Source organism: Pseudonaja textilis, chromosome 5 (assembly GCF_049901715.1).
Source record: "Pseudonaja textilis isolate UNSWEBS1 chromosome 5, rPseTex1.2, whole genome shotgun sequence".
NCBI lineage: Eukaryota > Metazoa > Chordata > Lepidosauria > Squamata > Elapidae > Pseudonaja > Pseudonaja textilis.
The window spans coordinates 17,307,573-17,334,998 of record NC_141994.1 but is presented as its reverse complement, the minus strand read 5'-3'; the positions used below and the strand labels follow the sequence as shown (position 1 = coordinate 17,334,998).

The 27,426-nt window shown below is 41.9% G+C and overlaps 1 protein-coding gene across 4 annotated transcripts in view; it reads right to left on the bottom strand.

The window, feature by feature from the left end:
• The window catches only part of PRR5 (proline rich 5), an 81,657-nt gene that overhangs the window by 31,947 nt on the left and 22,284 nt on the right, over positions 1 to 27,426 (bottom strand). Inside the window, exon 2 of one of the 4 annotated variants that reach the window (XM_087934194.1) lies at positions 10,458 to 10,704. The exons of 1 other annotated variant lie outside the window; for it this stretch is intronic. In XM_087934194.1, coding sequence (XP_087790320.1) covers positions 10,458 to 10,588 — 131 coding nt within the window. In that variant the 5' untranslated portion in view covers positions 10,589 to 10,704. Of the gene's footprint in view, positions 1 to 1,142; positions 1,351 to 10,457; positions 10,705 to 27,426 lie in introns of those variants that run through there. 2 more of the 4 variants (XM_087934195.1, XM_087934196.1) reach the window with 2 other exon arrangements.

The following is a 27,426-nucleotide window of genomic DNA, read 5'->3' as shown; positions in this document are numbered from 1 at the left end:
AGTGCATAAATAGTCAGGCAAGTTATGTAGTCGATGTGTTGACATGTTGTCACATAGCTATAACCTATGTGGAGGCCTATAATCACAATTTTCATGCATGAAGTTGAGGTGATAGGTATTTTCATAGACATTTAATGGACCTTTTTTCATTCCTTCTGGATCAGAGTGTCAAACTCACAGCCTGGAGGCTGGAGGCGTCACATGCTGGCCACGCCCATGCCCCATTTACCAAAGGGGAAAAAAGTCCCAATACATCATGTGACACCGCCATGACACCCCGAGCTTGACACCCCTGTTCTAGATTGTTCCTTACAAACCGCTACATAAATGGTGTCCTTCTGGGGTTTGTCACATTGTGGAAAGAAATGGAAATGGAAGAAAAACATATCCCTGGATCTATCTGGCAGCTGGGCTGGAGGAGAAAAAAAAAAAAAGGAGGCATGTCGGAGTCCAAGTGTTTGCTGCAGTTTATTCCGGACAACTAAATCATTCAGTCAGACATCTCGAGTCAGCCAAAGATTGTGCAGCCAGGGGAAAAAAACCCTGCCGTACTCCATGTCTGCATAATAGGACATTCTTGGAAGGATAGAGGTGGTATCAAGGTTAAAAATGTACAATAAATAAGTTCAATAAATAAAACCCTTCTTACTTGCCTACTGAAAATCTGTCAGAAAAAGCTTTTGGCTGCTACTTTAGGAAAGGCTGGAGATAGAGGCCAGACAGAGAGCTATGGGTGAATTCATTTGAAAGGTTGGTTATGAATGTAACTTAGGAAACAATGAGTAGGCAACACTTTGGCAAAGAGATGCATCCCTGGACCAATTTTAGGTTAGTGCATAGTTCAAAAGCTGATAAAGCTTTCTAACCAGTTGGGAATGATTTCCACTGTGCATTTCAGTGGTTTCCCAGAAATGTCACCACCAAAGCAGTAATTTTCCTGGAATCCCTAACTTTCTATTTCCTGATAGATCAATCTCTGCCATAGAATACATTTTGTTTATAACCAAGAAATCTTTTCCAGTTTTTGAGCAGGGTATCTTGCTGGACCATCTGCAAGAGCTGCAGGTTGGAAGCACCCTTTGTGACGATCCCGCCCCTGCCTGAATGGGGTGAGAATGATGCTTTTCTCCTATGGTTTTTACCTTTTACGCAGAAGACTGGAACGAGGCCTCCATGAGCACGCAAAGATACTTGACTTTGTGTCGATGTCATCCCAAACGGACGACAAACATGCTGTGAAAGTCCTGTACTTACATCTGTCACGGCTGCATCTCTCTTATCTAAGCTTCATGAGGGGACAGCCTGACATTAGCAACGGGGCAGGGAGAGGGAAGGAAAGGATTGGACCGTAGAGAAGAAGGGGAGGCGGAGGAAGCCCAGCTGAGCCTCGTGAGAAGCTTCAACCAGCCAAAGTCAACTATCGAATATGTGCAGAGCTAGGAAGGGAGAACCTGTTTCCTAAACACTATACAAGCACCTAATCGGACATTTACAAATAACCGGGGGCGGGGAGAAAGGGAGGGAAAGAGGAGAATTTACTTTGTGTTGTTTGCATGAGAAAACCCCCGATTCAGGTTATGCTACTTCAGTAATTGCCTAACCTTCAGTAAAATATACTCTTGGCAAAAACAAATGGCCAGGAGTCCTTCTTTGTTAGATGACCGGGTGGGACAGTTGACAATATCTGGGGCTGTGTGGGTCTCGTAGGGAGAACTAAACTTAGATTAAACCCTGACAAGGTGGAGGTAACAAATATCTAGGAATTCCTGAAGCACTGGAACCAGTGCTGGCTCTAGTTAGTCATCATCAAGAGTGGGTCTGTGTTACAAGGATTAGTATGGACACAAGAGTCCTTGTAGAATACTTGGTAGCAGCTCTGGCCAGTGTAGCCTTTGACCAGTTATGGCCCTGCTTGGTCCATGAAGCTTTGGCATTATAAACTCATACCATTTGTCCCCTTGAATCTTGTTGACTGCTGCAACAGGATCTATGTCAAAGCTTCAACTGATACAGCCTCTAGCATGTCAAACCCGTCATTGTGTGAGAACATCTATTTGCAACTGCTTCACCTGTTACCAATGGGTTCCGGGCCCAATTGAACATGCTAGTACCTATTATTATTATTATTATAATTAGTAGTAGTTCTGAAGAGCTTGTTTTGTTTCAAGAAACTGCCACAAAAATAAATGGAATGAAAATACAGATTTGGGGGAAAGGATTTGTTGTTCAATATGTTTCCGTATATTTTCTAAGCAGTCTACTTCCTTTTTTAAACATTTTATTATTAGAAAGCCATGAGTGAAAATGCTGAATAAAGAAAAATACATAAAAAAAGAGAAAGTGCTAGTACCTATGTACTATATACTGTACCTATGAAGCCATATGTGGCACAGGATCAGATTACATTCAAGGGAATACCTTCCTGAAAATTATTCGGCCTGCTCTGCAGGAACATCAGAAGAAATCCTGCAGAAGGAAGGTCCTGTTGTGTGAGAAGTGAATAGCCTCTAGTGTCGTGGCTTCCCCCACACTGAAATAGGCTGCCCCCAGAGATAAAGTATGGCTAGTCTAGAGAAAAGAAGGATTAAGGGTGACATGATAGCAGTATTCCAGTATTTGAGGGGCTGCCACAAAGAAGAGGGAGTCCACTTATTTTCCAACGCACCAGAAGGCAGGACAAGAAACAATGGGTGGAAACCAGTCAAGGAGAGAAGCAACCTGGAATTTAGGGGAAATTTCCTAACAGTGAGAACAATCAACCAGTGGAACAGCTTGCCTGCAGAATTTATGGGTGCTTCTTCACTGGAGGTTTTTAAGAAGAGACTGGACAGCCATCTGTCTGAAATGGTATAGGGTCTCCTCCCTTGTGCAGCAGGGGCTGGACTAGAAGACCTCCAAGGTCCCTTCCAGCTCTATTCTGATTGACGACTAACCAGGATAGAGACCTTTAGATTTAACCCAGCAAGCTTGATAATCATAGGCCTTCAATTAAGGGGGGAACTTGTAGGTTCAGTGCAGTCTTCTAGGTTGTTGCTCCGTGACAAAATGGCTCCTTTTCAGAAGCACATTTTTATTTTGTTTTTCTGCAAAATAAGGAGGAATTGAGAGTAGGAGGCATCTTGGGAAGGCGATTGGGGAAACGGGCTGTCTGGGGAGTGTTAGGTTATTACAGATGGGAACGGTTGTATCTAAGGTGCTTCGGTTCCCTTGATAATACCGCTTTTTTTCTCAAACAGGGCAAAACAACCAGCTCCACACCTTCTCTTTCTTGGAATCTCCCGTATGATACTTTAATTCAGAGGTCTCCAAACTTGGCAAGCTGGCTGGAAAATTCTGGGAGTCAAAGTCCACAAGTCTTAAACTTGCCAAGTTTGGGGAGCCCTGCTTTAACTGAACTAGCTGTGGCCCCCAATTCTCAAAAAAATCCCTTTTCCTGCCTTTAAAACTAGCATATTTTCAACAGCTTCCAATTTTCTTAGGGTCCTGAAAAGGTTTTTTACTTGAAACAGTCCTGGTGACCATCCTCCCTGCCCAATGCAATTTTCTAGAAATTCCTCCATTTCCTATCGGATTTAGTCCTTGACTTGCAACCATAATTGGGGCTGGAATGTCCATCACTAGGTAATGCAGTCATTAAGTGAGTCACACCAATTTACTACCTTTTTTGGCTGTGGTCGTTAAGTGAATCATGTAGTCATTAAGAAAATCCAGCTTTCCTCATTGACTTTAGACATTAGAAGTTCCAGAAGGTCGCAAAAGGTGATCATGTGACCCTGAAACACTGCAATTGTCATAAATACATGCGTGTTGCCAAGCACCTAGATCAGTATTGGCAAACCTTTTCGGCACCTCCATGTGCGTGGAGGAGCACCAGAAACCGGAACAGCAGCTCCCCGGTGAGCGCACTGGGAACCGCCAGAAACCGGAAGACCAGGTGGTGGCCAGTGCATATGCACGCATGGGGGAACTGAGCTTCCAGTTGCTGGCATGTGCATGCGTGATGGCCACCTGGTTTTCTGGTTTCTGGCATGCATGCATGCACACAGACCAGCTGGCTGGCACACATGTGTGCACACCGGGGAGCTGAGCTTCTGGTTTCCAGCACTCCAATGTGTGAGAAGACTAGCTGGCTGGCATGCATGCACGACCCAGAACCTGGAAGAGCAATGGGCGACGGCTGGTGTGCCCAGAGAGATGGGTCTGCGTGACACTTCCGGCGTGCGTGCCATAGGTTCGCCATCACGGACATAGATTCTGGTCATGTGACCATGGGGATGCCACAATACAGGAAAACCAAACTAACTGCACAACTCAGTGAGCAAAACTCAGATTTTACCTTCTGGTTTCGTTAGAATAAGTTATTCCTTTTTCTTCCTTTGCATTGTCTTCGGTTGCTTAATGGAGCTTTGTTGCTTCAGTTTCAAAGCACTGAAGTGAGAATTTGTGTTAAGACAGGGATGGGGCTTACTTCTGGCCTTATTCCCCAACCATCCCGGTTTGGAATTCTGCTGGCTGCTGGGTAGGATTACTTTGCAAAACTGAGCAGCAAAGAAAGAAGCAGGGAAATAGAGAGATGGAGATGGCATGCTCCAATGATAAAAATGGAAAAACAAGATCAGAGGGCCTTTACATATCAATCCCCAACTCTTCCCATAATTTGAGGAGTCCTAACACATTGGGAAGACACCAAGCGGGGTCTGGGTTGAAGAAGATCTTTGGGGCCCCAAGCTGTCTTTCCATCTGGTTTCTTGGATGTCATCACCTTTCCCTTCAACTATGTAGCCTTCAAGTCTCTTGATGACTTTAAGAGTGACCAAGATTCATGTATGAGGAGAGGGGAATTTGTGCATATTTATCCTGGAGAAAAGTGAACTGAGGGGAACTTGATAGACTTGGGTACGAGTTCCATATTGTCACAACTAAAGATTAGTCAAGCCAAAATCAAAAGCCAATTATGACAACCCCCTCACAACCATGGAAAAGGCAGGGTTTTAGAACAATGGACTTCAAACTTGGAAAGTTTAAGACTTGTGGACTTCAACTCCCAGGATTCCTGAGCTAACATGGCTGGAGGAGGAATTCTGGGAGTTGAAGTCCACAAGTCTTAAAGCTGTCAATTTTGAAGACCCCTGTTTTAGAATAACCACAAGTGTAAAATATTGTATATTATAGATGTACAGTATATCGGTTTAGTCTTGCTTCAATATAATAGCTTCCATGTTCTCTTGCTCCCAATTTGAAATACTGCAATTTGGTGACGTGATAAAAATTCAGCTATCCTTTTTCAGTCCGTCTGAGAACAATCGTTTTAATGACTTCCTGGTAACAGGAAACCATGGTTGAACCATTTAGACCGCAGGTGCCTTTTTCAGTGCTCAATGGTTGTGAAAGTAATCCAAAGAACTCTGATTTGGAGCTCAAAAAATTCTTCTCTCCAGGATGTTAAACCCACATCCGGGTACTTTTCAGATGATTCTGTGGGACCTATATCTTTAAACAAGATTTTTAAACATTAATTTGTGTTCACAGATAATCTTATGGGTCACAATACAGTTATGCTTCACCTGTGCACTTCTCACAAACGTAAAGGAAATTTCAAGTGAAACTGAAAACTGAATACAATATATTCTTCTTGTAAATGGCAGAAAATGGAAGGGGTTCCTGGTATTAGAAAAAGCTAAAGGCACCCTTGAACTGGGCTCAGTGGCATGGCCATGTTTTCTTGGCAAAGTGATAAGAGATTATTTACTACCATCTGCTTTTGAGAATTTTCTGGTGGTCTCTAATTTAACCATTAGCCAGGTTCAGCCCCAAGTCATGGACAGAGATATTCAGAAACCATGCTGAAGTCTAATCCTTTTGTCTGGTAGTTGAAGTCCACAAGTCTCAAAGTTGCCAAGTTTGGAGATCCCTGTATTAAGAGCTGTTTTGATGGATGTAGAAGGAGGTAAAGACAAACATCCAGACTTGTGGTTCTTAAAGGTTACAACCTCCAGACACAATTTTAGGCCATCTTCAAGAACAAGGCTTATGTTTGTGGAAATGTATAATTCTGGCTACCTGTTTTCCAACAGGCCTTCTGTGATCAGCCTCACACAGAATGACTTTCAATTCACTTTCTACTACTTCAAAGGCATGTTAACTCACTCTCTCCCACACAACTGGCAGTGGCATGCCCACCACGCCCAGGCATAAGCACTAAAATTAGCCAGGAAAGCATTTGTACAGAACTCAAATCTCAGTACAGCTACATGCAATTTAAAAGATGAATCCGCCAAGAATTCCTTGCTTGCCTTCATTAAAACCAAGCTCAAATGAACAGGAGGTGACAAAAGATCAGAAGTTTGTCAAGACCTTGTTCATCTAACATAGGGTGTGAAACTGGATTTCTTCGAGGGTCGGATCAGCACGGTACTTCTCCATGGACCGGACTGGGTGGGGGGGAGTGACAGGATGGACGCCTCCTGAAGCACTCTGCTGGCCAAAATGGGCCGTGGGGGTGCTGCATGTGGCCCCCCCCATGCCCCATTTTGGCCAGCAGAGTGCTTCAGGAGGCCATCCAGGCTGAAAACAGGCTAACCCCCACCACCACCACCATGCCCCATTTTGGCTACCAGAGGCACCACGGGCCGGTCCTTTACTATTTCCAGGCCGGCCCCATGGACTAGATTTAAGAACCCTGAGGGCCTGATTTGGCCCGCAGGCCTTGAGTTTGACACCCGTGATCTAACACATTTTATTAAAAGTCATAGTCGGAAAGGATGTTACCAAACTCCTTCTGAGGTAAAGCTCCAATGGAAGAAGAAGAAAAAAGTCTTAAATTGTGTAATTTATGTAAATGCAAGTGCTTATTCTTGGTTGGCTTAATCATAATTTCATCATCTTCCCAGCAAATACTGTAACCTAACTCTTCATATGAAGCCGGGCTACGTCTTCCATAAGTTGACAATTCGCCATATTAAGGAGATCTATAAAAGAAACTATAAACTTGATTGGTTTAATGTTAATGAGAATAATAATTCATGAAGGATTATAGGTTTCCCAATCACATTAATATTTAATAACAAGCTTTCTATTATTCAGCATCACATACAATCTTTGTGAGGCCATCATAAAACCTCATTATAAAATAACCAATATTACTGCAGAAGTACAATGTTTGGAAGAGCTAAATAGCAAAGATATATTACTTTACTGAGTGATGTGGCATCTTAAATATGAACAGGTTTATTATGTTATGACTTATGCTACGGTGAACCTTTACATAATGAAATGAAACTTCTCTTTACTGCACAAATGAAACTTCAGAGAAGGACAAATGTTCAAAAAAGAATTTGGCAACAATTCATAGAATTGTAAAAAAAAAAAAAAGCTATGTGTTTTGTGATGACGAGATTGAAACATGTTTGCTTTAAGTACTGAATGGCGAAGAACTTTCACATTCATAAATCGAACATTAAAAGCCAATAATGTTTATAGTTTCTTTTATAGCCCTCCAATGTACAGTATGATGGACTCATAGGCTGAGTGGCTTACTCTCTCAAAATTATGGGGAAGATTTGAAGCCACACCTTTGGGCACAACAACTGTCATAACATGGAGGGAATTATCACCTACTTACGAATGCTGCCAAACAATTTTCTGTCAAAAACAAAGGATAAATGGCATAGGGTAAAATTTAAGATTTCCTAAGCAAGTATGTTCACCTAGATACAGATTAAGATCTTGCATCATGCAAATAAGTCCTTATTTAAGAGGCTTACTGAAACAAACATATGTTTGTTGGAAGAAATGCACAATATGGACAATGAAAGAAAGACTTAAGTTATGTGGTTCAACCTCATAAAAAGATTAACAGTTCTAAGTACACATAGTTTTGTTGCAGTCAAATATGGCCTAGGTATTCATAATGCTTATTGAAAAAATGATATAACTTGATTTTTTTTTCTTTGATGACCTTTGGAAAGTGGACTTTCTAGATGGATATGGTTGCTCTTTCTTTCTTTCCTTTATTATTTTTGTAAATAACTCAAGGTGGCGAACATATCCAACACATCTTCCTCCTTCCTATTTTCACCATAACAACAACCCTGCAAGCTGAATTGGGCTAAGAGACAAAGACATTTCAAAGTCACCAGCTGGTTCTCGAGATTAACGTGGGACTTGAACTCATGATCTCCCACTTTCTAGCCTGGTGCCTTTACCACGAGGCCAAACTGGCTCTCCGTTTCTTCACAAAATGGTGGGAAGAAACATCCAGAAGGAGAGCCTGCAGAACACTGGCAACAGACTGTGAGAAAGTCAACTGAGTGTTGAATAAAATTCCTCAGCCATGATCATTTCTATGCAATTCAATGGAGCTTTTCAATGGATTTTACTTAGCTCTTGGAAGCCTTTTAAAATCTCAGTTCAAAAGTAACATTCCAAAACAGTGTCTCTGAACCTCAACAACCACAAGATATGTGGACGTCTACTCCCAGAATTCCCAGGCAGGATGCCCATTGGCCAAGAGCTCTGTGGATTCCTTAAAAGGAATTTCAGTTCTTTCAGTCAGAGGATGAAAAGAAAATGATTTACCCTTAATCTTGGTGAATCATAAAATCTAATTCATCTTCCTTTAGGAGAGTTTCCTTCAGAATTATTCCCTGATTCCTTGTAACTTAGCTTGCAGCCAACAATGTGCAAATCTCATTTTCTGGAGGAAACTTATGATCTTTGATTAGATCCTGGATTGGCCTGATTTTCAGAGTCTTTTTCAATCTGGCTATATGAGAATTTTAAGTTCTCTGTAGATGCTCACAGTAATGCTTAATGCAGAAAAGAAACCTGTCTAGTTTTTTAAAACAAACACTACAGGTAATCAACAAGATATGACAAGTCACTTAATGAATGTTCAGAGTTATGACAGACAAACCAAAATTATATATAACACTGTTTCAAAATTACAATGTTAAAGTGCCCCTGTGGTCACTTTCCCTTATGGCCAACCAAAGACATGGATATGGTAGAGCGCCCCATAAACATCAAACTAAATGCCTCAAAGAGCTACTACGTTGGGGCCCTGGCCTTTAGCCTTACTTCATTTAGCCACATTTCATAGAATACTTCACCATCGCAGTATATAGACTGTGCCAAAATACCCAAATTTCAAACCACAGGTTCTGTATTCACAGAACATGCTACGCCCAGATTAATCAAATCAAAACATGGCTTGGTGAAACGTACAAATTAGGTAATATTGAGAAAAGAACAAGAACAACAAAACATTCAAATGTCAACTGTTTCAAAAATTATTTATGATACGAAATCAAACCCAGTAAAAGGCCAGCATGCGATACACTAACTGTACAAAGAAAACTTTAAACTTGTGAGAAAATCCTAAAGCCATGAGCAGCTAACAATTCATAATATGAAGGGAAGAACCAGACAATCCTAATAGCTATTGACTGATAAGAATTCTGCAACCTTCTTTGGCTTCTGAAGAGTGACCAATGATCATTAGAATTATTAAAAATTGGAAGTATTAAACTTGATCCCCATGGGGTATACAATGGACATTTTTAATAGTACATACAAGACAGATTCTACCTCCGATTCTGAAATAATAAAAAAGTCAAAAACTAAGGGATAAGTAAACTAGACCAAGAAAGGATAATAAGATAAGAAAGAGTCATAGCAGGCTTTGATGTCTCAGAAATAACCAAGAGTGTCTCTGGTTTGGGCATCAAAGTAAAATAATGGTCAGGTTCTGCCCCTTTTCAACATGTGCATTTCAAAAAAGCCAAGGCTTTGCTGCACAGTCATGCTATTTTCTTCAGTGATTTGACCTCCCACCTCAGAGCTATCTCTGGCAATAAGCAAGTCTTAATTACAGCATGAGGAAAGAGAAGGGGGTGGAGGTGGGGCGGGAAGCACAACTCTTTCCATAAAATTTCTTCCCAGTTACTACTTTTGCTTTCTAGCTACCCGGGTACTTAATAGTGCTGTGCAACACTTTGATCCGGTCTCCCAAAAGAGCTTCAGCAAACAAAGCAAGGAATTCTGGAAAAAGTGTCACAGGCAAAGTGTCGCTTCGAAACACTTTGGAGAGATCGAAAATGTTGAATTTGTTCGCCCTACTGATGATCGCCAAGAGACCTGCTATTTTTCCTCATTCCAAAATGCAAGCCGTTTTCTTACTCCTTTGCTTCCAAAAAGCCAGGTATCCTCAAAGACCAATGGAATGCAGAAAGGGGTGGATATCCTGGCATGCCTTTAAAAAAATATATATACCCCAACCTCCCCCAAAGGAGATTCAGCCCCAAAGGCTGAAGATTTGGGAGAAAAGAAGGAAATCGATCAACCCGAAGCAAAAGCCACCAGTTGGGTGGCAATTGTTTCTTGAGAGGGCCCTGCTGGGGAAATTCCTGGGGAGGGGAGGGGAGGGGAGAGGGTGAAGACGAAGGCCGAGCCCTTACCTGTTCCAGGTGGCATTGGAGCAGGCCCGCTGGTGCTGAGTCCCCCGCTCGTCCAAGGCAGCTGCCTCTCTCTTGCCCAGATCGCTGAGGCTGGGCGAACTCATGAACTTCAACCTGCGAAGAGTCCTCATGATCAATGGTGGTATTGTGCGCGGTGGCTAGAGAAACCCCATCCTCTTTACCACACACAGACACACGCAGCTGAGCCAACGGGGGCAACTTCTCCGTCTGCTGTTCAAAAGCGAAACTTAAAAAAAAAAAAAAGAAAGAAAAAGGAAAACCAACAGGAAAGAAAAACAAAACAAAGAAAAGAGAACCAGTCTCTACAGAACAGTCCTCGGCCAGCAAGAAGTCAAAATTCTTTCCTCAGAGCAATTCTGACATTCCACAGCCCGGTTAATCATTGCAATAGGTTGGTGCTCCTTTCTTCAAAGGCCCTTCTCGTCCCGGCCAAGGAATCACCACGTTTCTCTCTCTCCTGGCCCTCAACAGATGGAGATTCATTCAGCCCAAATGTTCCACCTGCCATAGTAAACATTGTTTTCGCTGAATGCACAGATGGCTCCTCCTCCTCCTCCTTTTGTAACAGGAGATCAAGCTGCTATGTGTGTGCGCAGGGCAAGGGTGGGGGGAGCTACCCACAAAATATGACGTATGGAAATTTCACAGCAAAGTTTCACAACCGCTGAAACTTTGCCACATTACAACACACGGGGTTTCCATTTTTTTCCATTGGAGCAAAGAACAACTCAGCTGCTAGATAGATGCCTGAGCTGAAAGGGTGAACAAGCCTCATCTTTAACTCACCTGTTTAAAGAGACAGAGACCTCGTTTTTTTTTTTGTTTTTTGCAAAGCTATTCGGAAGATGTCCTATGACCCAAGGGGCTTTCCCTCCTCCAGGCTTCCTAAGCTGGGATGCAGATTTACAGTAAGGGTCACCTCTAAATAGGTCAAGGGACACACTTGCAAGCCGGAGCATTTAAATCACAAAAGGTGCGCTGCGCATAATTATCATCTGACTCCGAATTCCAGGCATTTTCTAAGCATTCACTTTCTTTGGTATGCAAAACTGGAAATAAAGGATGCAGCAGGAATCCCAGTTTCTGAAACTTTCGACTTTCATTTAAACAGGAAGGCAGAGGACCAAGAAACACGCAGGGCCTACTCTATAATGTTTCTGTAGAATGGACATAAAGTTCTTAACCAGCAGAATTATTGAATATGAGCAGCCATTTGATAAGGCACCACAAAAAAGCAACAGGAGTTTCAGGATCAAACAAAATGTCCATGCTGAAAAAGAACAGCCAACACTTCAGAGGTATTCAGCAGGTTCTGACCAATTTTGGAGAACCGGTAGCAGAAATTTTGAGTAGTTCGGAGAACCAGCAAATACCATCTCTGACAGGTGCCGCCCCCATCTATTCTCTGCCTCCTGAGTCCCAGCTGATTGGTTTGGTTGCCCTGCACAGGAGAACGGAGATGGAAAGCAGGCTAGTGGGGTAGGGAAGGAATGGAGATTTTACAGTACCCTTCCCCTACCATGCCCACCAAGCCACACCCACAGAACCAGTAGTAAACGTTTTTGAATCCCACCACTGCAACACTTCCATATGCACGCCTCCAGGTACAACCCTACCCTGGCACAATTTCAGAGGCAGACCTGGTACTCTGCAGATCACAACGGAGACTGTTTGCTTTCCAGAAAATCCAAAGGATATCCTATGTTTTCTCTAGCTTCAGGTGCTACCATTACTTCAGTGAAGAAGGACTGAATTCCTTCAGAAATTGCTGCTTTGTTCAGTGGGAAAGATCAGCATACATGGGTCTACATGTTAGTAAGAGAGGACAGCCAGTTGTTGGGGACACTAGTCACAATCCGCAAACCAGCCTAAGGGTATTTCTTAAATGGCTGAGAATTCCCCCTTACCCTCTTGTTCGTTTTTACACAATCTGAGCTGTGACTTTTTGGTTGGAAGAGCTGTCCAATAACAGAAGAGCTCCTTCCGGAAGCAGAATATTGGAGAGGCCAGATGGCCATTTGTCAAAACTGCTGTGGTTATAGACCAGGGCTGTCAATCTTGTAGCCTGCGAGCCGGAGGTGTCATGCGCTGGCCACAGTCCAGGGGTGAAATTCAACCACCTCAGCCCACCTCAGGAGATGTGGTAGGGATGATTTGAATCGGTAAAAAATCACCCCTGGTTGCTGTTACTATTATACCATGTATACCAAGCCATGCCCACAGAGCCAGTAAGGACAATTTTTGAATTTCATCCCGGGCCATAGCCATGCCCGGTTTAGCGAAGGCGAAAAAAGTCACAATACGTCATGTGCAACCGCCGTGATGACACAAGTTTGACACCCTTACTATAACTGGGGGTCCCCAAACTTGGCAACTTTAAGACTTGTGGACTTCAACTCCCAGAATTCTCCAGCTTGGCAATTAAAGTTGCCAAGTTTGGGGACCCCTGCTATAGACTATCGTAGACTAGATGATCTCAGGCAGGCTTTTGGCCAGGGAAGGCGAAGTCCCTTTGCTTTGTTTCTATCCAGTTTGTTGTTTTTACCATCATTTATTTGTTACTTGTACTTAATATGTTAAATAGTGTAATTGTATTGTAAGTATGTGATGTAATGTAGTTATATTTTATCTTGTTTTAGTTGTTGTGAGCCATCCAGAATCATTGGGAATCAGGTGGCACATCAAACAAACAAACAAACATTAAATCTCAGAGGTTCCTTTTAACTGTTACATTTCATGAGTTTATGAGTTAAGTTTTGGAGAAATGGCAAAGAAAAACCATCTTCTTGGTTGACCAAAATGTCCTAAGGCAACTCCTTCTCCTCTACTATCAAAACTTTCCTAAAGTGAAGGGCCAATTCAAATGCCTTATATTAAAACAGCCGTAACCTGACTCTCTTCCTACCCAACCAGGAAATTCTCTTTGATGCTATCCTTCACTTTGACCCATTGATGCAGTAAAAGATTGGATAATGCAATTTGCCTAAGAGAAAGAAAGCAAAGTGGCGAGTATAGTAAGCCGAAGTTAGCATGATGTCTGGTGATTAAGATGGACAAACACCACTTCTCCATTTAGCCTACAATCTGGAGATTTCCTGGTCTATCTCCTGCTTAGTTTTTCAAAACCATCTACCATATGGAAAAGAGGTGGAGAACCAGATGGAGACGATCCAATTATGGGTCCTTCTAGAGCAAGGGTCTTCAAACTTAGCAAGTTTTAAGACTTGTGGACTTCAACTCCCAGAATTCCTGAGCTAACATGACTGGAGGAAGAATTCTGGGAGTTGAAGTCCACAAGTCTTAAAGCTGACAAATTTGAAGACTCCTGTTCCAGAGCACCATTAAAGGGAACTGTTTCTCATTTGCATTGGTTACTTCCTTTCTGACATTTCCAAGGAGTTTCTCTCTCCTTTTATTCTATGTCCCTTGTCTACTCGAACAGTTTGCCTGAAAACGCATCCCAGCCACTGAAAATTTCATTCAGAAAATGTTCTTCTCTACATTCAGTACCGAGATTCAACGTTCATCTATCTCACAATAAATACTTTCTCATTTCAAGTCCAGCAAGTCAGACTTTCCTCCAGGAATGACTCAGTATCTCATTTCAAGCTCATTTTTGCATCTTTAAAAAACATTGTGGTGGCAATGTTGAACTTGGATGAAAAAACAGAGGCCACGCTTTTTCTCTTGACTTTCTGTCTTTTGCTGGGTTTTTGGCAAGAGGGCAACAAAAGGTTCTGTATCTTAAGACCAAAGGTGACATGTAATTGCAACCATAAATTAATGCCTGATAATAAAACTAGCTTCCTTTATAGAATAAGGACCTTGAGCCCTAACAAAATTATGATTAAGGAAATGTAAATGGAGGAAAACACATAATAAGAATGACATAAAAATGGTCTTCAGCTGTTGATAAATGGATTAATTGGTAATTAATAAATTTAAATCCTACCTGTCAAATTTTTTATCAAATATTTGCACCAAGACAAGTGTGTCCAACCACACTTGGCCAATAAAGAATTCTGTTCTATTCTATTATTTGAATCTATTTGTTGTTGTCTGTCTAATTTTATAGAGTCTACTAGTTAGGATTCTTGTGTTTAACCAAAGACACAACTAAGTTCTTGAGAAAAAGCGAGCAGAAATATTCAATGGTTGAGGGGGAAGGAACTGACTTGATATCTGCTGTAGTTATTAAACGCAGCAACAATAGATTTACATAATCAGATTGAAACAAGATTTACTCTATTTTTTAAAAAAATCAAATCTGTATGAACAAGAAAGCACGAAGACAAATTAGTCATCTAGTGGGAGGTTGCATTTTGGGGAAGAGGCATGGCCATGGTTTTTAGCTTCTACGATGAGATCAGTGAGAAGAGACAGGAATGATATTTTAGACTGTTCTTCCTCACTTTTAAAAAAGAAATAGAGGCATTAATACCCTGGATGTACCTAATCACTTCCCATTTCTGCCTAAAAATTACCTCAAGTATTTTTGCATAGGAAGAAATCCTAGATCAGAAGGGGTTTTGAAGGTCATCTAGCCCAAACCCCTGTGGGACATAAATACTCAAATTGTGTTTCATCTTCGTTTGCAAGGGCTGGAAATATGAACTTGAATGGCTGAAATGTCAGGGGGCACATTTCATCCGTTGAATACAGATTGCCCAATCTTGTGTGAACAAAATCCAGGCTCCTAATCTGGCAGATTTTTGCTTAGGTCATTTTCACCTACTGCCATACAGTCTTCAGAGGTCGGCAACCTGAAACTCAAAGAGCCCAAAAGGTCCTAACCAGAAGCCCCCTACCCCGGTTCAATTCTGGAGCTGACCGGAAGTCCAGTTTCCTCCTCCTAGCATGGCGTCCGTTTTCCTCTACCAGTCCTAACCAAAAGCCCTATCAACTGTGGAGCCAACTGTGACAGGGAGCCGCAGCAGAGGGATGAAAGAGCCACATGCGGCTCCAGAGCCGCAGGTTGCCAACCCCTCTTCTAAACAATCTAATCCTGTTTATGAGGATGAAGGATCAATGAGATATTTCTCATGGCCATGTTCTTATCTCAGCCAAGAACCAAGGCTGCCTTCTTTCTGTCATTAAAGATTCTGTAAAACTCAAAGCTCTGCAGATTTTTCCACAGTTGTCCTTAATTTTAATTCAGAGCTCTTTTAAATGTTGTAAAGTACAGCAGATCCTCCAGGTCAAGGCTCTGGAGAGCTGCTAAGTGAAGATCCAACGGGTAGTAGCTTTGGAGTAAATATCCTCGGCCCACATCTAATCCCATCTTCCTGAATCACCCAGGGCTTCTAATTACAGTTCAGCCTCATGTGAAGAACAGAATCCTTCACCTGGAGGGGCTCCCTCCTATCTTAAGCTGTCCTTTGATGTCATTTAAGCTTCTTTTCTTTCCTCGGGTTCTGACTTATTCTTGGTGCTGACTCTTAATATTCCCCATGGCTTTCAAAGGGAATATGAGCAGGCTTATTTCTCTCCGTCACAGATGGCACCCTGGACTTCCTCTGGCTTGCTTTTTTAAAAATAAAAAATAAGATATTTCGACACAGTTCGTAATTTACCCCAGGTCACTGATACTGATTTAGCAGAGGCTAAGCAGGATGTACTGTGGTTTCTACTTGGAGGGGCAACTATCAGAAATTCCAGGTCTGAATAATTAGACTGGGAAGTTAAAGGAACAACCAGGAAGAAGGCAAAACCAAACTGCTTGTATACTGTTCCCAATAAAACTGCATAGATGTGGAGATGAAGTCAACAAAACAGTATTTCTCAAACACTGGCCAATTTTAACATGTGTGAACTTCAAATCCCAGTATCCCAAACTAGCATACTGGGCAGAATTATATTGTCTTTCAGCTAACTTTTCCAACACAGCTTCTTTCCCTTAATTTCCTCCTCTTTTTTAAAACCAAAAATAATGAACATGAATGCATCAAAACCGGGCTCAATTTTTAAATGGATTCAGAGGATATTATCATGCTTGTTCACACAAACAGTGAAAATACTCACAGTACTGTGGAAACAGTGATTGTTTGGGGGTGGGGGGAAGGCTTGCAATTTTTGCATAGGAAAAATCAGCACTGTCCTTAGACAAGGATTCTTTATAAATATTTTTAGAACCTGTTTTAGAACCCCAACAGCAGCGCTGAATTGCAGTAGATATGGGCAAAGCCTAATCACTTAAGAACTGGGTAGGTTTGGAATTATTTATTTGTATGATCTGAGTCAGACATACAATTAGCACCCAGTCCGAACTGAGCATTCCATGTATTGAATGGTATTATGTGTGTGTGTATATATCACAACTTGTTTAAAATAAGTCTATTTATTTTTCTTAATTATGAGAAGCCTGGGCATCTACAGGGGGAATTCACTGACAGTGTAGTAATGAGACAATGTAAGTTTTGCATTAATTGTACATGCTCAAGGATTTGTGTGCGTGTATGAAAGAAGTGACTGTGTATAGTTACAGTGCAAAGCCATGAATCCTGCAGAGACTATGAACTCGAAAAAGAATAGGAAGGATACACACAGGAATAGGCCGAAATTCATGAAAATGTATCTACCACCTTGCAAATTTTGATCATCTTACCCTGAGGTATGCCACTGTTGGCATGGTATGCAGTGGTGCTGTGCTGAAGATATTTATTAATATTTATTTCCAAAGATCCTGCTTAGCTTATCAGACAAGCCAAGGCTACTTGCTACAGAACTCAGCTATAAACTTATAGCAATGCCCAATGTCATAGTTACACAAGTCGACACACCTATCTAAATATTTGGCTATATATTTCACTTCAGCCAGTTTTGTTCCTCTTGCTCCTGATTATCTTTCTTTCTTTTTCCTCCAGCTATAAAACCAAGATATGCAAAGGATGACCTAACACCAAATGCAGGGACAATCCCTCACATACTTGGAAACTTAAAGCAAAGGTTACTCCAATTGTAATGCCTGGTTATGCCCCTAGGCTTCACTAAAATGCAGGAAGATTGTCAGATCTCTCCTGTCAATAGCTACATCACCATTGGAGGGCAGCAAAGGTCAACCTGAGATGAGTAAGTTGTTACTGCCCTCTGGTGTTCACCTGTGGTTTTAATGGCTCAGATCTGATGCCTTCCAATAGCTTCATTGAAATACAAAGTGAAACAAAGACTTGCAAATTAGATTGAAAAGAACATCCCCTTCCTGAATCATCCTATTCCTTCCAAAACCCATATAATTTGTTATCTAAACTAAATCTGTTGAGTATTACCCAAGGTCATTAGTAACACCAAAAGTTATCAGATATCCATCTTAAAACTTTCTTGTTGAAAATGGCTCCCTCTACTGAGAAAAAGGTTTATCTGAAAAACATGTCACAAGAAATAACATATCTGAATTGTCATATGGTATTTACAGTATGGAGATACAGTGATTTAGTATATGTTCTTAACGTGCTAAATGCCTTATCACCACATGACTACATTTAAATATATATATTGTTATGGGCAGGGGTAGGATTCAAAAATCCCAACAACCAGTTATCTGGCCAGTTGCTAGGTGGGCGTGGCCATGGTGGGCATGGCGTACCAGAACTTCCGAGAGGGCCATTTTTCATCTTCCCCAGAGTCCGGAGGCTTCCCTTCGGGCCTCTGGGAGAGTCAAAACGGCCTCCTCTGGGCTCTGAAGGGCCTCCGGAAGCTGGAAACAGGCCGGTTTCCAGACCTCTGGAACTTCTGGGAGGGCAGTTTTTCGCCCTTCCAGAGTCTCTGCATAGACTCTGCACTTACCTGCATCCAAAATGGGCCACGTGGAGACTCCTGGGAGAGGACGGGTGGGGCGGGCGGTTCAACTACCGGTTTGGCGAACCAGATGTAAATTTAACATCCGGTTTGCCTGAACCGGCCCAATCCCATCCCTGACTATGGGCTATTTTGCTGCTACGCAATAGCAGTTAAAATTTCACTATAATATAAACAATATGCTATATATCACCTTAATACAAAAAAGGTAGAATTTTGATGGCAATGTCATGCCCACTTTCTTGCATTTTGTTGACCTCCTTCTGTGGACAACCTGCCATTGAAATAAGAATTCTGAATCACAAAATTCATTTCTGAAATCTTAAGGCCTAGTCAAATATATAAGTCAAATGATGAAGCAGACAGCCATTAATCCTTCCTGTGGTTATCAAGCCTACAAAATCCAAACTACAGTTGCACGCAAATATCTTCTGAGGTCATATCAATTCAAATGACCAGGAAGCAGATAGTTCTTCTGTGAAAAATGTAACTTCAAGTACAAATTGAGCTTGAAATATCCAAAGCTTCTAAAGTGGAATGCTCAACAATTATGGAGAGATCATTTAACCATTTAACCTCAACCACAGAAGCTCAAAGAGGGAACCATCACTATTAAGGCAACCTGCTCCACAAGGTCATAGTAGGGATAAAATGCAGAAAGATCTCCACATAAAACCATTTTAGGATTCTAAAAAAAAAAAGATGTTGTTGTTGATGATATCCATAATGGCAATATGGATACTTTGCGATTAGCAGTGACATTAAGAACCTGACTGCATGACAGGACTGTCCCCTGACAGTGAACATCACTAGAAAGACACCAAAGGATTATGCTTGATACTGGGGAAGGGGGAAGAGTAGAGGGATAAAATCGAGAGACTATTATGTGCTAGCAACTAGTAGGATAAGAACCTCATGGGAATCCCCTCCTGAGGTTGTAAGAGGAGAGAGAGAGAGAAGAAAACTTTGGTTTCTTGTTAGGCCTTCCAGGTAGCTCAGAGAACAAAAGCAAAGATATGAATATAGTAAAGCTACTTTTATTATAGGGTTAGACTAACAAAATCTGGAAGTCTGAACGTCTTTCCTCCCCCACCAGTTCTTCCTTTATCTTCAAGAGAACTTGGGAGTGTCAAGACTGAGATGCTTTCTCAAACTACATTTCTGCTCTGGGCTCAGATTTCTTTTATTGGACTGTCATCTTGGTTGTGGCTTTTTCCCCTGTTCCTCGAGGTTATTCTCACATTAACCCATTACATGGCCAGAGAGCTTTTCTATTCTCTATCAGCCCAAGCATAAATGGCCATGGTGGCTCAGAGCTTGTGGTCAGATGAATGGGGAATGGTCCTACAGCAGGCCAGTGGGACCTCCTTCAGGCTCCGCCTCCATGCCAATCAAGATTGCAGTTTCCTATGGAAAACCCCACTTTCCCACTGAACCATTTGAGTCTGGCTTTAACTGCTGTCTAGAGGGACGCTCCATTATTAGCAGGACATGTTCCTTCAGAAACAGTCAGCAGGCCATCTCATCAGGATACAGTTGGTGTGTGAATCACACTTGTGAATTTCCTCCTAGTTGATGTTCCAGCTGAGTCTTAGCTCTACTGCTCATATGTAAAGATGTGTTTTACCTATGCTCATATATAAAGATAAGCTCATATGTCTTCCTTAAAAACATGGAACGAAAAATAGAGGATTATTCCCCTCACATCCTTGTCTCCTACAGGAGAAAAGGTCAGGAATGTCAAACTCGATTTCATTGAGGGCTGCACCAGGGTTGCATTTGACCTTGCGGGAGGGGAACAAGGGTGGATGTGGCTCCCTCGAGCTCCATTTTTGTCCGCAAAAGCTTCCTGCAGCCCTCTGCCAGCAAAAATGGAGCTCAGGGAGGGGGCACATGCAGCCCTCCTGAGCTAAGTTTCCACTGGCTGAGGCACCGTGGGCCGGTCCCTCGCTGTTTCCAGGGCAACTCCGTGGGTCAGATCTAAGCACCACGCGGGTTGTATCTGGCCCACAGGCCTTGAGTTTGACATTTCTGGCGTAGATGATGCAAATAGATATTATTGTCCAAATAATCATAATTTCATGGCAGAAGGGAAGGAGGCCAATTTCTTCACCCACCCACCCCAAGCCTCCCGCAAAAATTGTCAGGTTTGGAAGCCTTATTCTGTGCTGCCACATAGCCTGAGAAAGTGGGAGGGGGTGATTTCAATTGAGAGTAGTTCTAAGTAGACAAAATAAAATTATTTTCTTAGTTCAAGGTGATTAAGTGTGGCGCAGCAGAGAAAAAGGATCTTACACTGGGACAGATCGTGATTAGTCCATGTGATGTGATGATGGGAGAAAAGGGGATGGATTGTAGGTTGGGACATTGTGGGAAACTTTAGTTCCAAGATTCCACAGGTGTGCCAGGTGCTATTCTAATAAAGGTACTTTTGAGATTATGCTTGTCTCGGAGTTACTGATTGGAATGAAGGTTTGTTGGAACACTGACAGGGACCCTAATCAAGGTCAGATTCTGGCCACATCAATGCCATATAACTATGGAAACCAAAATAGGACATTTTTTAAAAGAAATCCTGTATTTGTCAAATCAACAAGGAATCATGCAATCGCTTCAAGTAAACAGAGTCTGTCTCTGAGATTATAATGAATTTCTTATCTTGAAGAACTACCTTCTACTAGGAACTGCTTTCACTCAAATTGAAGTTTTGGGGAAAAAGGGAGGGTTACATCTAGTACAGGTAGTCCTCAACTTACAGCAATTCATTTAGTGACCATTCAAAGTTACAACGGTACTGAAAAAAGTGATTTATGACCATTTTTCACACTCACAACCGCTGCAGCATCCCCATGATCACGTGATCTGCATTTAGATGTTTAACAACTGGTTCATATTTATGACGGTTGCAGTGTCCTAGTGAGGTCATGCGATCCTCTTTTGCAATCTTCTGACAAGCAAAGTTGATGGGGAAGCCAGATTCATTTAACAACTGCATTACTTAATTAACAGCCGCAGTGGTTAACTTAATACACGCGGCAGAAAAATGTAAAATGGGGCAAATATTGTAAAATGGGGCAAATATTCACTTAGCAATATTTTTCACTAACAACACCCATTTTGGGCTCAATTGTGATTGTAAGTTGAAGATTATCTGCAGCAGATCAAAGTTCATGTTCTGAAGGATGAGGAAGAAACTTGGGCCAGCACAGATTCGGCCCGGTCTACCCAATGCGAAGAGGAAACATGCCAGCAGTTTGGAAAGTGGCGTCAAACTGGACACCCCCACCCAGTTGGCCACGCCTCCCCGGTTTGCCGAGGTCAACCATAGCCCAATGCAATTGAGTTTGACACCCCTGACCAAAACTATAATGTACAGCAAACAGCCTCCGAACACTGACAAGGAACATACCTGCTGAGGGTTGCAGAAGAAGTGGAGTAGAAGTGGGCGAAATAATGAGGTTTTTCTCTCATATGCCTCCTCTCTTCCCTTTTCTGTGGGTCAGAAATGGAGGATGCTGGCCACTGATGAAAACTGCACAAGTGATGTTGGAGAAAGAGCTCTGCAGATTTCTAAAAAAATTACATAAAACTATGAAGTCTCCTTTCAGCTAAGCTTGACTCTTACTGACTTTATGGAAAACCCCATTTAGTCTTCTTTAAAAAAATGATTGCTTTTTTTCTAGCATATGTTGCTTACTTACTCCTTGTCTAGCCTGGATTTCTATGTGTGGTCTCCCATTCAAATGCTAGCCCAACCCAACCCTACTTAGCTTTTGAGACTAGGGAAATCACTTAGGTGCAGTTCACACAAAGTAACAGTTTGCATTTGCACTGACACACAATTTTTAGAGTCCAGCATTAACCGCAGCATAATTAATGAAGCAATTAGGAGGAAACGGCTGGGCTAAAATGGCAGAAAAATTGCGGCAAAATGTTTTATTACCTGTAAATTAAATACAGATCAAGGAAACCTTTAAATGACCCAACACTGGGAATCAATTTCACCCAGACAAGCAGTGAAGGTGCGGCCAGATAGTTGCTTTAAACTATTTTAAAATAGCATGCTTTGGGAAGAGGGAATGTATAAGAAAATAAATAATTAAAGTTAGCTTTTGCTCTCCACTTTATTCTGAGCATCTGAAAAGAAAATTGGGATAAATAGCTGCCTTCTCTTGGAATACGGAACTTCTCATCCATTTAAAAGATTATTAAAAAATACTTCTATTCCTGTATCAAGTTTACAATGACCAATTATCTCATTTCTTCTAATTTGGATTTGCAGACAGACCTCTTGGCAGATGGATGGGAAGGGCTGAGGCAGGCAAGAGACTGATTCCCTGTGTAGAAGAAGGCATAGAATACAAAACGGCAGCAGGAGGCAGTGGCTAAAAGACTTCTGCTCTTTCCTTGCAAGAGGCCATACTTCTGGCCTGTATGTTCTGTTGTCCCCAAAACTTGCTTGGTGTCGAAGCCGATAAGTCACTGGACACAAGGTGTGGTACAAAATTATGCTTTTATTTGGGTGCCAAGATATAAGCACCCTGGTCTGAAAGCTAACCAAAGGGCCTCAATGAGAATCTTACAGCAATTTTTATAGTCAAGGGGTGGTCGCATTCAATCTTTGCCCTTCCCCTAATAATGCATGCATAACAGATAATATTGATTGGTTATTTGGATCTCAGCCCCTTACATAGTTAAATGTTGCGTCACCTGTGTTTCACCCCAGATCATAGGTATCTTGCAAAGTGTCCTAGTTTCATGTGCCAGCTATGTGGTTTTGGGGTTTTTTCATATAAGCAAGCTATTCTTGGGCCTAATATCCTGGCTAGTGGTTTAAGGTGCTAACTTCTATCTCGCTAAGAATGTGCGGTTCCAACCCGTTTCCTATTGCAGAGCAGCTCAGGGTAGCTCCCTCACTCCCTGCGACCCCCACTCCTTCCACAGAGAAAAGTAAAAGCAGTTTTAAATCTTTGTCTGAGGCAGCACCCCCACCCCACCCCCGCGATCCCCCTCCTTCTGTAGAGAGAGAGAAGACAGGAAGGAGCAAGGCTGCTTAAGGCACAGAAATGAAGACAAGAGAAAATGTTTTTATCAGAATTCATGTTCCTCGCTCTCGTGTCCATTCCACCCATACCTGGGTCCTATCTCCACATATGACCCTTCCTCTGATCCCCAGGGCCTCCTCTTTATATACATTCCATCATCTGATCCTTCAGCTCCTTATAATTAGGAGAAAAGGGGGAGAAAAGAAGGCCCAGAGCATTTAAGCAAAGATATTATTAACATTTTTGCATGATCATCCCCTAAATTCTACATAAAGCTGAGTTCTGCTTTTGAGTTAGGCCAATGTTTTCAACCTTGGCAGCTTGAAGATGTGTGGACTTCAACTCCCAGAATTTCACAACCAGCCATGCTGACTGGGGAATTCTGGGAGTTGAAGTCCACTCATCTTCAGGCTGCTATGGTAGAGAGAAACACCGAGTTAGGCCAAATAAGCACATTTCCCAGAGTCCCTTTGGCACCTGTCTGTTATGGGAAAAGGCTGGGTAATGAACCCAATTCTCTCCAGGGATGCCTTAGATCAGGGGTGTCAAACTGGATTTCTTCGAGGGCCAGATCAGCATTGTACTTCCTCTCTGCAGGCCGGACGGGGGTGGTGGTAGGTGGGACGGAAAGGCAAAACTGGCCAAAACAGGGTACAGGGTGGGGGTGGCACCCCCCGTGCCCCATTTTGACTGCCAGAAACACTGTGGGGCTGGTCCTTTGCTATTTCCAGGAGGGCCCCATGGGCCAGATTTAAGCACCCTATGGGCTGGATCTGGCCCTCAGGTCTTAAGTTTGACACCTCTGCCCTAGATAGGGATGGGGGATGGGGAAGGATTTTACCCTGTATTTTATCACAAAGCTTCTTAGAAACAGGGTTTTTTTTCATATTATTTTCTTCCTGTGAAAGATAAGGAAAATGCAAAGTTCTAAAATAGTTACTTCTATACTCTTTAACTGACCCCGAAGCTTTCTCTGTAGGATCATTTGAAATGGTTCTTGTACCCACGTTTTTGTACAGACATTTATGCAACATATACTTCTATCAGACCAGAAGCACAGAATTGAGAATACTTTGAAAGAGAAAAGGTGGTTTGGGATGGAACAGTTATCATTACCCAATAACATAAAATGAAACACACACACACACACACACTTTAAATATAGCTTCTGAATGACTATGTGGAGATTCTGTGTCTACAGTAAACATTGCCCATTCTGGTACTTTCTACAGCCCTCTTGATCTTTTTCCAAAAGGAAAAAAAGGCTATATTTTACTAAGGTAAACTAAAACTAAAGGTAAACTAAAATTAAATTTAATATATCAAACAGTATCTTTTTAAAGCACAGGTGGTCAATCCCTGACTAGAGAGGAAGGAAATGCAATAGTCAAACTTGGCGATGCCCAAACTTGGCGATGCCCAACCTTTGCAGATCTCCAAAAGGAAATGGCGTTATGGAAATATTGTCTACAGTTTCATTTTTCCTTCCTATTTGGCATCTTCTCTGAGCAAGAGACACTGACTTTGATCTTCCACAGCTTCTTCTCAAGTCTATAATTAACTGAACAGTTGCTTGGTTCTATTTGGAAGTAAATGGTCCTATCATCTTTCTCCCTTCCGTGTTTTACAATCCCTGGGATTCAATGTGTGCAAAAGAGCTAATGAAACTCTTCCTCTGACCTTTGTGCATTAACAGTGACAACTGGGCTCAATCAGGGCAGATGGAGGTTTTCAACACAGAGCTCTTTCGATGGTGGCAGGCAACCTGAAACCTGAAAGGGTTGGTTCACTATGGGTAGCTAGCAATAGCACTTAGACTTACATACAGCTTCATAGTGCTTTATGTCCCTCTCTAAGCGGTTTACAGAATCAGCATATTACCCACAACAATCCGGGTCCTCATTTTACCCACCTTGGAAGGACAGAAGGTTGAGTCAACCTTGAGCTGCTCAGAATCAAACTCCTGGAGTAAGCAGTGAGTTAGCCCTGCAGTATTGCATTCTAACCACTGTGCCACCACGGCTCTTTTCAACTAACTGAAAAGTCAGAAAAACACTCAGAAGAAAAATAGTCATCGATCCTGAATTATAGGGAGGCCCTTTGGGGCAGGAAGTCCCCTATTGCATTCAATATGACCCAAATCAGAATGAACACATCTACTAGGACACCTATGCCTACTAGGAAACGGTACTTCTCAAAGCACCTGAGAGCAAAACAAGAAGTAATGGATGGAAGCTTAACAAAGAGAAAGCCAACCTAGAATTAAGGAGAAATTTCCTGTCAGTGAGAACAAAATGAACCTGTGGGATGCCTTGCCTTCAGAAGTTATGGATGCTCAATTACTGGAGATTTTTAAGAAGTGATTGGACAGCCACTTGTCCAGAATGGTATGGGTTCTCCTGCTTGAGCAGGGGTTGGACTACTAGATGTCCTCCAAGTTCCCTTCCAACTCTGTTATTCTTTCTATTCTATAATTGTACAACAAAAGGTGAATATATGGAAGACTAATTTGGTGAAAAATGTACACTGCTATTATTTTTCCCTTTTGTTCTTTTTAGGTATACAGTTAAAAATATAATTGAAGAAGATCAACCAGCTCTGAATCCAATGCTGTCTGATGGCTTTGCGCTTTATTTTGCCTTGAAAATAATTTTCTGTTATTTCCCTTTATTGACATTTCCAACATATCCTGCCTTAGAGTGCGAGAAGGTTCGTGTGTGTGTGTGTGTGTGTGTGTGTGTCACTTAAAAATAAATATAATACACAGGTACGGTATATGTGGTACCTTGCTCAACAGTAGTAACTGTGAGAGGGAACTTGGAGTCCTAGTGGACAACCATTTAAATATGAGCCAGCCGTGTGCAGCAGCTGTCAAAAAAGCCAACACAGTTCTAGGCTGCATAAACAGAGGGATAGAATCAGTTATAATGCCTTGGTAAGGCCACACTTGGAATACTGCATTCGGTTTTGGTTGCCACAATGTAAAAAAAGATGTTGAGACTCTAGAAAGAGTGCAGAGAAGAGCAACAAAGATGATTAGGGGGCTGGAGTCTAAAATATATAAAAAACAGTTCCTGGAATTTGGTACATCTAATTTAATGAAATAAGGACTAGGGGTGACATGATAGCAGTGTTCCCAATATCTCAGGGGCTGCCACAAAGTAGAGGGAATCAAGCTATTTAACAAAGCACCTGAGAATCAATGGGTGGAAATTAATCAAAGAGAGAAGCAACGTAGAACTAAGGAGAAATTTCCTTACAGTTGGAACAATTAATCAGTGGAACAACTTGCCTCCAGAAGTTGTGAATGCTCCAACACTGGAGATTTTAAAACAGATGTCGGATAACCATTTGTCTGAAGTGGTGTAGGGTTTCCTGTCTAGGCAGGGGGTTGGACTACAAGACCTCCAAGGTCCCTCCCAACTCTGTTATCCTATCCTATCCTATCCTATCTCTAAGTGCAATTTAAAAAATACAAATGAATGGTTGTCATTCTTTCCTTTCAGAGAACACAAAATGTTATTTGGGGCTTTGAGGAGAGGGGGCACTTTCATTTTTCAATATTAGTGGATTTTCCTGGTTTGTCTGAAGAGGGAGCTCCTTCCACACACAATGAAAATTTTCAGCTGCTTTGTTGCTCATCTTGACAGCAATTCCATTTGGGCTGGAGGGAGGGCCTCTCTCTGTGGGAAGACTGGTTGTGTGAGTCACACAACTGTGTGTAACAAAGGGAGTCTGAACTGAAGAAGGGAGCGAGGCAAAGAGAACAATGGGAAGACGGCGTGGAAACTAAAGATTCTATTGAAAAGTCTACTAAAGTCTACTATTGACCTCACCCCTTTCCTAAGAGGCATAAGCGCACCAATGTGCCTACCGTCCCTGTCCTATTGTTTCTTTTATTTTTCTTCTATGTACCCATTTCATGTATTCAAAACTATGTATGTACTTATACCTATTATCTTGTAAGCGATTGACAAATCAAAATAAATAAAATAAAATAAACCAGAGCAGCTGCCTGCAAAATAAAGAGCTTTCAAGATGATCTCAGAAAGATGATGAAAAAAGTATCTCTCTGTGTTAAGCATTGCTTTAAAGCAAGAGGAAAAAAA